The 14,078-nt window shown below is 37.3% G+C and overlaps 1 protein-coding gene across 6 annotated transcripts in view; it reads left to right on the top strand.

Moving 5' to 3' along the window:
- ARHGAP26 (Rho GTPase activating protein 26) overlaps positions 1–14,078 on the top strand; it is a 453,586-nt gene that overhangs the window by 428,712 nt on the left and 10,796 nt on the right. For all 6 annotated transcript variants that reach the window (XM_075209689.1, XM_075209691.1, XM_075209688.1 and 3 more), the window contains one exon: positions 10,591–10,679. In XM_075209689.1, the coding sequence (XP_075065790.1) occupies positions 10,591–10,679 (89 nt within the window). The remainder of the gene's footprint in view (positions 1–10,590; positions 10,680–14,078) is intronic.

The raw sequence follows: 14,078 nt of genomic DNA, 5'->3' as shown, positions 1-14,078 counted from the left end.
AGTCACAGAGGGGTAGGCTGTCCTATTCCAACAGGTGTCCAGGGCCTAAAAACCTGAAAAGCCTGCAACCTGATGGGATTCCTCTTCACCGTTGTGGGTGGATGCCTCTTGTTGTTCCTGAACCAATGGGCGGCTTCCGCTCAGGATTGGTGGCTTACGCAAATCATGCAATGTAGCTACATGATAGGCCTCCAAAGTCGGCCATCTCACCGTTCCTTTTCCACCACACTGTAAGACAAAATAAGGATTGGCTATGTGATAGTTGATGACTTCGCTGCTTACTGCGGGAGTTATCTGCCTGGTCCTGGATGGACAAAGGGGTAGAAGTTTCTATATAAACCTCTACCTCATTCACAAGCCAGATGGCTCCTTTCATCCCATCGCAGATTGCAGTGGGGGGACTCCCACTTTCAATTCCTTAAGTGCTTTGTAGAGACCATTAATCTTTACACAGTCTTTACAAATATCATGGCGGTTATGGCAGCACGGTTGTGTACCCTGGGAATCTGCATCATCCCATACTTAGATGATTTGCTAGGCTAAGGCGAACTCGGATCAGACCCTCTGGCTCCATCTTTCGCTGTTCAAACAGGTGTTGGAACCAAAATTTACACAATTCCCAATTGGTCCCTTGTCAGAGGATGTTTTTCATTGGCCTTATACTGGACACCAGACTGTAGAAGGTGTTTCTACCAATCAACAAGGTGCATTTTCTTCAGGTCTACATCCTACTATGTTTGAAACTAATTGGTAAGATGGTTTGAAACATTTCAAACATTTCATTTCACATTTTAAACATTTCCATATGGTTCCACTCTAGCATTGTTCTTTGGGACCTCTTGTTCTACTAGATCACAGTTTCAGCTGGCCTCTCAGACGCACCAGTTGTCTCCCAGAATGCGCCTTTCCCTTCTTTTGTGGCGGGTCACTTGACATTGGGCAGGTCCTTTGTTCCGTGGTCCTGGATAATAGTCACAGGAGTGTTGGAGCCGGATGAAGGAGACTCCCCAGTTATTGTACTGCGTGGAAATGTATGTTCCGGCAAATTCATCCTGGATGTAGAGAATTGGGAGGTCGACTACTTAAGCAGACACACCGTGTTGCTAGGGTAGTGGTCTCTACTCACTGAGGTGTTTTGATGGTTGGTCCAGAAGTGGGAACCTTCGGATGTGGCCCTCATGGCGTCTTGCTGAAACCGCTAGGTGCCCAGGTTCTACTCCAGGAGCAGATACCCCTTGGCATACACGGTGCATGTCATGAACATGACATGACATCAGACACTGCGGAATTCCAGAGATCCTGATTGCTTCTGATTGACCATGTCGAGCCTGTTATGCAGACATACTGTGCATGACGATCGGTAAAGGGTGGCGACTACTACATCGAGATAATCTACTACTTCATGGGCCATTTCAGCACCCTGACCCCCAAGGTTGTTAATGCCATGTTGAAGGCAAATAAATCAATCTGTGCCCTAAATTATCATAGTGTGGTGGACCTACGTCCATTGGTGCGAACGCAAGACTTGTCATATGGCAGCCTTTCGACTCTCCAGGTTGTTAGCTTTTTCGCAGGATGGTTTGGAGGCGGACTTTTGCCTTAGTTCCCTGAAGGTGCAAATATAAGCCCTTTCGATATATATTTTGAGAAAAGGCTAGCAGTTATACTAAAGGTGCAGACTTTCCTCCAAGGGTTTCTACACATCCAGCCTCCTTATGTATCACCTAAGGCACATTGGTACTTGAATTTGGTACTTAGGGATCTAGGCAGCACGGTGGCCTAGTGGTTAGCACTTCTGCCTCCCAGCGCTGGGGTCATATGTTCAATTCCCGACCATGGCCTTATCTGTGTGGAGTTTGTATGTTCTCCCTGTGTTTGCATGGGTTTCCTCCGGGTGCTCCGGTTTTCTCCCACACTCCAAAAAAAGATACTAGTAGGTTAATTGGCTGCTATCAAAATTGACCCTAGTCTCTGTCAGTCTGTCTGTGTTTGTGTGTATGTTATGGAATTTAGACTGTAAGCTCCAATGGGGCAGGGACTGATGTGAATGAGTTCTCTGTACAGCGCTGCGGAATCAGTGGCGCTATATAAATAAATGGTGATGATGATGATGAATCATTCCCCTTTGAACCGTTGGAGTTGACTGAACCCAATTCCTAATTTGAAAGGTTATTTTTCTCCTAGCCATCCCTTCTGCAATGAGAATTTCAGATCTTTGGTCTCTCTCTTGTTGTTCAGCTTATCTGGTATTCCATACTGACAGGGCTATATTGTGCAAGATACCTTCCCTAGAAGCAAAAGTGGTCTGGTTTTTATCTTAATTATGAGATTGTGTTCCCAGTCTTCCAGGAGGTGACTGCCTCTTCAGATAAGGGATCCTTAACTTCATTGGATGTGGTCCATGCTCTAAAAATGTTTGTGGACATGACGTCCACTGTGCGGAGGTCAGATTCCCTTTTCTTGTATGATACTCACAAGAGGGGCTGGCTGGCTATAAAACAAACTACTGCTAGGTGGATAATGTTCCCCGTAGGCAGGCTTATATTAGTTCTGTTTGGCCTGTACTTGATCGTGTCACTGAGCATTCCATCTGTTTTGTGGAGGACATCTTGAGCTACACACAACGGTGCATTCATAGATCAGCTTTGCCTGCCACCAACCAGGTTCTCTGGCCGCACTTTCCCTGGTTTTACCGGTTTTTCATGTTTTTGTCTCTCCTGACGCAAGTTATGGCCGGATTGACAGAGCTTTCCCTCCCTCAAGGGGCTACTTTAGAACGTCCCCATGGTAGCAGTGTTTCCCAGTTTGGATGAAAAGAGGATTTTTGTACTTGCGTTAAATCCTTTTCTCTGATTCCATCTGGGGGACTTTGTTCCCACCCTCTTCTGTTGCTTTTCTTGGTTGCATGCTATTCTGTTTCCCTTTCTTGAAGCTTTTCATTTACACTGAGGCGCTGCAGGAGTTGCAGTGGGGAGGAGCTTCTGTCAACAGTTACATTAATAGTTTAACTATCTAAGTGCCAACTCCATGTGCCCTCATACAACCCCCATGGTAGTAGTGTCCCCCAGATGGAATCAGAGAAAAGGATTTAATGTAAGTACAAAAATCCTCTTACCTGCTTTTATTCCTTCAGGGTGAAGGAAGAGTGGGACTTGTCCATCCATGCACATATACTTCAAAAGTGAAAAGGATGAATCCTTAGCACTGAATGCGTTAAGAGGAACTATATGGTTTTAAGCCTCTTTTTTTTTTTACTTACAAGTAACTTTTTTGTAGCTTTTTTTGACAGTGACCCTTTTTCTATTTTTAGACATACAGCTCTTTGTTTTGTTACTTTACTAGAGTAACTTTTTGCAAAAACCTAGTGCAAATATTTTTCACCGGTGACACTGTGTATATTGAAAAACAGTATAAATAAAATCTTTAGAAAAGTAAAAGATAATAAGTGTGCAGTGAAAAATATTTTTGCTAAGTATATGGTTACCCAGTATATAAACAGCAATTCTCATAAATCGTGGGCGCCTAGTGTTTATATTTATTGTGGGTGGTAGTTTTCAGCTGTGCATAATAACTCTGAATGTATATTTGAATATATGGTAGATGGGCTTTAACTTTCAGGCTCCAAGTCCAGCTAGACACTGAAAACACAATTAATCTTTTGTACTCCATATGATGTACCTGGCATGTCAAGATAATTTATCTGCATGGCGGGTAGTGGGCCTCTATTTTAGACATGACCAGCTGTGTTACCTTATTTGCACTCTACAAGGGGCAGATGAGGAAAAGTAACCAGGGTCTCTCAAAGTGTTTTTTGTTGCTGTTTTTCCATAATTTCAGCACACCAGAAACATGACTTACAAAGCCGTCAAATTTATTCTGGATACATTTAAAAAGACTATACAGAGCTTTAATAAGAAATACTTAATAATATGTTATTTTTAACTGAATTATTATTATGCTCCCTGACCATATCCCACCCCAAAGCTTCTCTCACTATCTCTAAATGTATTTGTGATTCATTTCACATTCATTTTTCATTGTGTCGCTCGATCCAGAACCACTGTGTGTAATAGAGACATTAAAGAGCACTTAATAAGTGATGACTAAACCATAACTTTTATTTAATCTACTAAATAAACAACTTTATATCTGTTTAGTTCAATACCATGGAATTCTTTGGTATGTAGTGCTGTATTTTTTTACTCCTACAGTAGCAGACTTGCCATTTGGATTCCCCACCCCTATCCCCAACAATGTGACTCTGTAAATATATTCAAGTACTCTATCGCAAGTAGCAGTTAATTGGGCTGTACACCAAAAAAGTCTGTGTGCAAAATGCATGGCATGCGGTATGTTGAAAAAGTATTTACTTATTGCATTGTAAAAGGGAATACTTGGCATGCGTATCATGTGCCTCGGTGATAAAGTAATTATTTTGTGTGCACTGTATAGAGAAAAAGTAATTGTTAAATAAATGTGTACATCAAACCTGTGTGTTATCCTATACAGCTGAATGTCCACTTGTGGTACCAGAAACATACATTTACTGCACATTTTGAATACCCAATAAATTCTTAAATTAACTTTAGAGATTTACATCTAGCACTTCACTTAAAAAAAAAATAGGGCTCTTTATTAAGCCACTGTTATATTAAATAGCCCCCACCAATAAATTATTAGCTCATGACCCGCCCACTTACTGTTTTCCATTTGTCACTGTATGTTGCACAGGCAAACTCTTCCATTGGACAGTGTGTGCATATGAGGTGGTATGTGCGTCACGTGTGATAGTATGGCAGCAAAGGAGAGAGAGGGAATATGGAAAGATGTTTTGTAGTATATAGAAAGGTTTATGTTAATGACAGATACTGTGTGTCACATTGTATGTACCATGATTATTTAGGCAGCTGTTAGCTATTTAAAGGGCCCTTATGTGTTTTTAAAATGTATACACCTGTAGTTTTCTGTGAATTGCTGAGGATTTTCTCCATGGTAAGCAGTCATAAGTCTATCTTTTAAAAGTTTCATTACTACCTAATTGTTAAAGTTAACTCTCCTTCTACGCCCCAGCAGTTTCCTATAATAAAGAAATGACAAACCATTTAGTCTCACCACTTTAAAATGGCTGGGGAGGGAGTGTAAGAAGAACCAGTCAGAAACCTCAATCTCTGTGGATTTCGACCCTATGAAAACCGGCTAAATGGCTGCACAGAACAGCCCCCTTGGCTCCAAGGAGGTGAAGGAACAGATGAATATAATTTAGCGGTTAGGTGGTAATGCAGCTTTAATCCTGACAAGTTGCTGAAGTGTTTGTACATATAGGGCTTTGTTTAGAGTTTGACACATTGTACTCCAAACTTGCATATAAAACTTCTGTTGCAAACATTCTGGTCTTACATATGTATGTATGTTGAGTGTTGTGCTATGTTATGGCCAACACAAAACACTGTAGTATTTATATGTCCGGCATACAGATGCGTATACTTGCTCCCAACAAAAGTTGCATTACCCTATTTGTACACAATATAAATTATATTATATAATATAATGAAGCATCATATACACAGGGAGATTAGTGTCTTAACAGTGTCATTAATAAATTCAAAAGTAGCATTTTCTATATAAAATCTAATGAAATACAAACACTCCCTTATCTCATATGTTTTCTGCTTTCGAAATGGGAATTTTCTTTTGTGCCACAGTCCAAATGGAAATAACAAATAAGAAAGCTGAATAGATGTAACTAGAAATAATATTGTTTCAACGCTAATGAATGAAGGACTATCACTTGGCAGGGTCATACGCAAACAGCCAATCAATAGTGCCTAGATATCACTGCTGCTAACATCATCATCACCGTGTATCTTTACACCAGACCTCCAATTATCGACAAATATTGCGCTAATCTGGGGATGCATCCAAGTCTCATTAGGTCACAATTTTATTATATATTCGACTTATAGTACAGGGGGGTAAACAAAATAGTTTAGGATTCAGGAGCCTGGTGAACCTTCAACAGGGGTGACATTGCCAGGATGTTAGATAACATATGAGCGCTCCAAGCCCAAAAAATGTATATTTAAAGTAAACCAAATTGTTCCTTGTCGCAACCCCAATCAAGGGTTTCAATTCTTATAAACAGAAACCAAATAAATAAAAAATTGGGTGCACCATGAAAACCGACCTTCATAAATACAAAATAAATAAATAATAATGAATAAAAGATGGCATGCTTCGTCTGAAGTAAAATATATTTATTGTAACCAATGTAAAAGTTATAATCTAAAAATATATTCCATATATAACAAAAATATAAATAAAAATATGAATCTTCAATAATAACAAAATATAAAAAAAGCTACCTCTAAAAGAGGATATCCTTATATATTTTAGCATGTATGTCTAAAAATGCAGAAATGACAATGAGTACAAATAATAAACGTTAATTAATAAAATCTTCAGTCTGGAGATTTACACAATATAGATAAAACAAAGTGTGTGGCTAGAACACTTTGTAAAAAAAAGTCCAAAATCCTGGACATGCGTTGACAACCAAGAGTATCAGTAGCGGAAAGAATCAATCAGCAGATGACAGTATGCAATATAGATAAAACAGTCTCTCACCCGAACCCTTACCACTTGTAATTAGTGCTAATCGCACATCCGGCTATAATTCTTCTGTATAATAGATGAGGTGATGTATACACACAATGGATCCCATATGTTCGTAACCCCACTGGTGCAGGACGGGGGCGTACCACGCTATTAAGGAAAATCTTTCCCCTGTAGAGTTCCAACAGCCGAATAAATATTAATAACCCCAATCTGGTGTGCTTCCGTTTATACGGGTAGAGACGGGCTTGTATGCTCGCTTGAAAAATACATTTTTGTCCAATGATGTATAGTGTCCAGCTTATTACTTTAAAGTGGTCTGTAATTTCAGGCATGCACTGATATTAAGCCAAAACATCTGACACGTATCGTCTGCTCTAGGCTTACTTTTTCAAAGATAATGGATTACCACTGTGTTTGTGCCCATTTATATCGTTATTTCACTGGTGATTTGTGTAGGTGTCCATGCTAATTAAAAACATCTAAGTGCATTCAAAAGGGTTAAATTCCCCTAAAATTACCCTAAAAAATATTTTATACATTAATCTATAAAAATATATAAAATAATAAATATACATAGCATCATATTCGTGGGCTTGAACCCTGTTTATCTCATTAGAGCAACTGTATCTTATTGTGCTGTGCCACTGCTCATTCCTAGAATAACTTACTAAAGAAGATGTATATAAGAAGGAAGGAAGGCAATTCTATTAGTAGTTCTTTGCAAGAGAGAAACATGGCTTAACCGAGAAACTCTTTTTTTTAACATTAGGTAGTAGACCCATCTAAACTAATTAAAATGAAAACTAATAAATAACAACAAAACTTAAAAATAAGTCATAATAAATAAAAAACAAAATGGAGTGTATGATTGAGTCACAAACATGAAAATTAATATTGCACCTTGAATTAAGAAGAGAAATGAGAATCTTAAAGGTCTACTAATAAACGGTTATTTTCAACCTACTAAACTAATAACAACTAATGAGCTACTAAAATGTGGCTTTAAAAAAGGAAATAACTCAATTACTCATTATAATGATCCATCTATATAGATAAAGGGGAGGAACGGATAAAGCTACAGAAAAAGTGACTAAATGATAAACCTATAAGCTAAACAACATAAATAATATAAACATCAGTTATGGGAAAAATAATAATATTATAGGGAACATATTGAGACCAAGGAAATATCACATCTGGGTTATATCTATGCAATATATCGAGAATATTGAAAAAAACGTATCTATAATTGAACTCTAGGGTTTCATTTAACTCTTCTGGTGCCAAAGTCCGTAATTTAAATATCCAAAAGGTCTGGCTTTCGCAGAGAGTTTTAAAACTATCCCCACCTCTTGTTGTGGGTTTGATGGACTCCATAATAACCATACTCAAACCAGAAGTGTTAGCATGATGTATACTTTTAAAGTGTCTAGACTGTGACTGTGATTTTCCACTGTATTATAAATGCTTTGTCTGTGTACCATAAATCACCTTTGTATACTACTAGTCGCCCTTCCCATGTAGTGCAGACCGCAAGAGCACTGCAGCACATTGATAGCGAAGGAGTTACTACAGTTATAAAAACCTGATATAGTGAAAGTTTCTTGTGAAGATTGAGATGTCACTTCCTTATCTCTATTCCTCATATAGTGACAGGTCGTACATCATAATTTCCCCGCACTTATAGTTTCCTCTTATATTACCTAAAAAAAAAAAACAGTAGCATGAATTTTTTCTTTATTCCCTTTTATCGGTTTAAAGCTAGGCGCTAACATATTTTTTAGATTTTTATTATTTTTGAAAAATGGGATGTTATGGAATCACTGTATTCAAAATAGAATCTTGTTTCAATATATGGTAGTTTATTTTGATGATACATTTTACCCCCATTGATTTTACATTATATTTTGAAATGAACTTCAAATTACTAGTCATACCCAGTTTCTTATTTACTATTTTATTTTCTTTAATCTCCAAAAGAGAATTTCGGTCAAGATTCTTGGCATATTCATATTCATAGACCTCATCTAAAATTCTATGAGGGTATCTTTTTTCTTGAAAAGATTTTAACATACTAATTGCCTGTTTTTCAAATGAATCTGGTGCAGAACAATTTCTTTTGATTCTACTTAGTTGGCTTTTGGGAATATTTTCCAACCCAGGTTTATAATGATTACTATTAAAATCAATATAATTGTTTAGTATCTAATTTTTTCTGGTAATTTTCGGTAATAATGGTAGAGTCCTGTGCCGAGAGGGTCAGATCCAGAAAGTGAGCTGCAAGTGGAGGACAAATTATAATCGTTATTATTAAGATAAGTAACAATGTAATAATGGCCATCCCATATGTACGTATGTTCAAAATGGCCTATGTAGATATTAGCATAACTAGGAGCGAACCTGGGGCCCATGGCCGTTCCAGTGATCTGTAAATAATAAAGTGAATATAAAATAATTGTGAGTCAAAATATAAATGAGTCAATAATAAAATTTTGCTGTCCCACATCAATAGTGCTAGCAGACAATATATCACAAACTACTTCCACACCATTTTTGTGTCAAATGTTCGTATACAGTGCTGAAACATCAAATGTGACAACGTAGTATGTAGATTTCCATGTTATATCTCTGATAATTTGTAGTAAGTGTCGTATCTTTTATGTATCATTTTAAAGAGACAACGAAATCCTGTAAAAAAGAATCAATATAATGAGAGAGATTAGTGCTCAAAGACCCAATACCTGAAACAATAGGACGCCCTGGCGGTGAAGTGGGTGATTTGTGAATCTTTGGTAAAAAATAAAAAGTAGGTGTAATAGGGTGTGTAATCTATAAATAATGCCAACAGTCCTTGGAAATGATCCCCTCGGCTAGGGCTTTTTTTAACAGAATTTTTAAATCCTCTTGATATTCTTTTGTAGGGTCTTTATCCAAGGTTAAATAGAAAGTTGGATCATTTAACTGTGCATATGCTTCTTTAAGATAACCCTTTGAATTAAGAATAACAACTCCTCCCCCTTTGTCTGCAGGTTTTATAATAATATTTGAATCAGACTGAAGTTTCTTAAGAGCAAGCCACTCTTTAGAAAGATTTCTCTTTTTCTTTTTATATCTATGCCCACTTTTATTTTACATAATTTCTAAAAAAAACGGTGATTTATAGAAACAATGAATTCCTGTGCTTTTATGCTGAGTCAGATAGAAAATTAGATTTTAACTTGAACTCAATTCTTTTGAGAATTGTAGTGTTTTTTCAATCATTTCTCTACTCTGTATCTAAGTATTCAGATCATATACTGGAACAGTGAGTTTACTTTCATCTGTAGTATTATTCTCTGTCCAAATATTCTCTAAGATGTTCAAAGTTTCATTATTATTTATTTATTTATTTAGTATTTATTGAGGTCGGTTTCCTTGACGCACCCAATTGCCAGGATGTTGTCACACGGACATTATGTGCATCTGCATTTCTCCAAAAGCTTTTAAAAGTTTTTTATTGGTACATCCTGAATCCCTGTCACACAAGCGCTTGAAGAATCACTTCACCCAAACTACTGTAACATCCCATTTTCCTAACTAGCTGAATCACAAAATTCAGTCTGCGGAACACCTGCCGTTTTGGGAAATACTGAACTCCAGAGTCGAGGAGGATGCAGTAAACGTTTCGCATTCAAGTGCTCTGACACCATATCACTTTCTTGTGTTGAAAATACTATTTGGATAGCTGGGAAGCTGTTCCAATCAAAGCTTTTAATAAAACACTGAATACTGAAAGTGTACATTTTCCTGCCTCCTGTCATCACATGGCATATTAAGCCATTTTACAGGAGCAAAATGAATCACTTCTGATTGTCTCTTTCAATTTTTCTACACAATGTTTCTTGTTTTAATCAGAAAAATGTTGTCCTATACCTTTTGTTCTGAGTGCAGCCAAGTGAAGTAGAATTATGTATTTCTGTGTTTCTTGTTTTGCAGTTTACCAAGAAAAGCAAAGGCCTTGTATGCATGTAAAGCCGAGCATGACTCTGAACTCTCATTTACAGCCGGCACAGTGTTCGATAACGGTGAGTCATTATTCATTTGGTCACGTTCTGTTTTGTCTCCTATTACATGCTTGGGTTTTGCTAGAAGAAATACCTTTTAATAATGGTCTATCAATCTTGGAAGATTAACTACTTTTAAAATTGGATTCTTGCATTTGTGGTCACAAATCAATAATTCACCTGTAGGGTTACTAAGGATAGATAATTGTTGGTTAATACATTCAGTGGATCCTTCAAAGGCTTAGTGAGATGACTGGTGTCAAACGCACCAATGTATGAAATGAAGTTCATAATCCAACATTTTGTATTATATCTTTATCTGCTGTTCAAGCCTCATCTCCCCATTTTTGATATCTGAGCAGAATGCGTAAACCGTGTAGTCCGTCAGATGACCAGAATATTCATAGTTATACAGAGAATTTAATAAGAGATGTATGGTGATCTTGTGGTAGGCAGTCACCTGTCCAATCTTGTGATTATGCTAGTGAGAAGAGCACGGACTATGACTATGTGTGTTGAGGCTAATTTAACATGGGACATGGCCCAAGTAGAATGTCCATAATCCCTCTAAGTTGAGTGACTTGCAAAAGTTTTATAAAAAACAAATGTATTTTAAAATATGCAGATAATTAAAAAAAAATAAAAAAATGAGTAGACACTTTTATATGAAATGAGTATCCATTTAGCACATGCGTGTGCAAAAACTACTAGTCTGAAATTTATGAATAAATTGAAATTATATACACCTTATTCTAATAGCAGATTGTGGTTTGTCAGTGGTCAGCAATGGAGAGGAGCAACAAACTATTTTTAGACAAAAAAAGGAAGATTTCAAAATGGCAATATTACAAATTTGTTCTTACGTATCCAATGCAAGATCATTTTTAGACAAATATTTAGACCACTGTTAATATTTTTGTGACTTTGGGTAAGGTATTTTATGTATCTTCATCAATGAAGTTTCGTTCTTAAAGGAGAATTTTTTAACTCCCTACCTAGTACCTAGTACATCGGGGGTGTGCGAGATTGAGTATCTTTTGAATTGCAGGTTTGAAAGATTGTTCTTGCAGCTGACTAGACAGTCAGCGCCATTGACAGCCTTTCAATGCAGACATCTTATAGTTAGTCTTTTCCCGACTGTTATCCATTGAACAGCAATATGGGCATAAGTATATTATGAGCAGCAATATTATTGTTCATTAATTTTACCTGGAGTTCTCCTGTAATATTTTTCTCCTCGCTACCAATGCTTTTAGCAAGCTTTCTACTTTCCCGAAGCTGCTGTTGTGGTTTGTGTTATTGCCCTATGTATTAAAGAGATAATTACGCCGAGAGAAGGAAAGGTCAGCACTCGCACTAATTTCCTCTGCACGTGTAATTATATTGGTATCCTTGTACAAAGAGCAGTGCAGTGCTTCACAGCTGATGACAGTTCTGTTTCTGTGTGTTTCCTAACCAGCCAAACACTGATTATGAGCAGCACAAATTCTTGGAACACTCAGACTGGGACATATGTTTGTGTTGTTAATGAATACATTATATTTCAGATCTATTATCTTTGAGAATGCTAATAGTATAGTAATTGGATCCTTTTTTCTTATTTATTTATTTTTTTCATTTACAAAATTTATCCTTTATCACCACGACCTAAGTAGACTGATTTTGGCATATAGTCGTCTCTTCTGCCACATAAATGGATCTGTACAACACTTGCCCTGTATGGCTGATTATCTGATTGGTGATGTCATGTAGGCTCATATGTATTTCTCTTGTAATTTATTACGGCTTTGGCCTGAAGAAAAGACAGCTTGTGTTGAAAAATTAACTGTTCTGCCAAATACTACAGAAATTAAATATTACAATGTTACAACTGAACCATGTTTATATGTATCATGCCTATGTACAGATTATAATCAACTACAAACCGGGCCAGACACCAGATTTGCGCAGCGAATGTACCATGTTTGCCTTTATTTAAATTTTTATTGCGTTATCCAAAATGCTTTGCACTTAGGCTTTTCCAGGTAAAGTTTTGGTTGTGTGTGTATGACATTCTCACTAAGCATCAGTAATTGTTTTATTTTCCTGGTTTTCAGAGCTTTTTGAATATGCGGACTCCAGATAAAATAACTTATATTTGTAATCTTTACTTATATTTTTTGTATTTAAAGAAAACTGCTTAAATATTAGATATCTTTTCCAGGACAAGCTTATGCATAAGTTTGCATTGCAATGAGGAACTAGTACAAGTGTTTCTGCAATACTGGAAATTGCAGTGCAACCAGTTTTCTTTATACTTCAGTATAACTAGTTTAAAGTGGAGATCGCACACATGTGTACTAACAAACCCACGTACTGGGCTTGTATATGAATAATTATAATTATTAAAATTCCACCGTGTGTGATTTTTTTTTTTTTTACTTCTAAAGAGAATTAAAGGGAAAATCTATTACTTTACATTTTAATATACAGTTTAAATCTACATTTAATTGAACTTTCCATTCTGTTTCATTGGGGAGTAAAAAAAGGTTTAATTACTTTCTTAACTTTGCAATTTGTTCCATTATAATTTAATTTAATTTTAAGCTTTGATACCTTGAACCAATTTCATTCATACATTAGCACACCTTTTAGATGGGAGGTGATCAATGTCCTCAGTGAAGTGGCAGATTGTTACTTTGAAATAAGTGTGTACTGTATACTACGCAGTCAGTGGCTGATTCTGGGACTTGCTGTATCCCCTCGCTCTACTGAGCTGAATTAATCTTCTTGTCAAAACTAAGCCCTAGCTCCACTTTCTGCTTGCAAAAATGAGTAGGGACGAGTGTGACAGTGTCCCTTCCAGTAAGGCCAGACACTCACTGGATTTTAATTATCATTTTTAACAATGACAAAACCGCCTATTGTACCAAACACGTTCGATATGCATTTTACTAATATTTTATAGCTCACTGTAGGCTTCATAATGTATCTACAAAAATTAGAACAAGTAGCATACCAAAACGCGGTACCGCACTTAAACGCAGGTAAAACACCAGTGGATATAGTAGCACTAGAAACAATGGTTTCTAGTGAATGAAAGAGCAGCTCCGCGAGCGCCGAGTCACTGATTGGGGGCGTGGCCAACGGCACTGCGCGCCGCCAGACAGACGTGATCAGGTGGGAGCTATCCGCCATTGAGGGATTCATTTTGCAGCTGGGACCCGGGAGGGAGGAGGTGGTCCTGAGTCCTTGGCAAATGAGTGGGGGGCCACGAGCCACAAATAAATACAGGACCACTGTAAGTGGACAGTGCTCCCAGCAGAAAGTGCCTGTAAGGGCAGTAAAGTAGAGGGGGTGCGGTAAATGCCGTGAGGGGAGTAAAAGCCCTAAGGTTATGCAGCCAGAGACCCTGGAAAGGGGTGAGTGAGTGGCAGCTGC

Source organism: Mixophyes fleayi, chromosome 4 (genome assembly GCF_038048845.1).
Source record: "Mixophyes fleayi isolate aMixFle1 chromosome 4, aMixFle1.hap1, whole genome shotgun sequence".
In the NCBI taxonomy this organism is placed as follows: domain Eukaryota; kingdom Metazoa; phylum Chordata; class Amphibia; order Anura; family Limnodynastidae; genus Mixophyes; species Mixophyes fleayi.
Note: the sequence above shows the minus strand (reverse complement) of the source record. Positions and strands in the feature narration are given on the sequence as shown.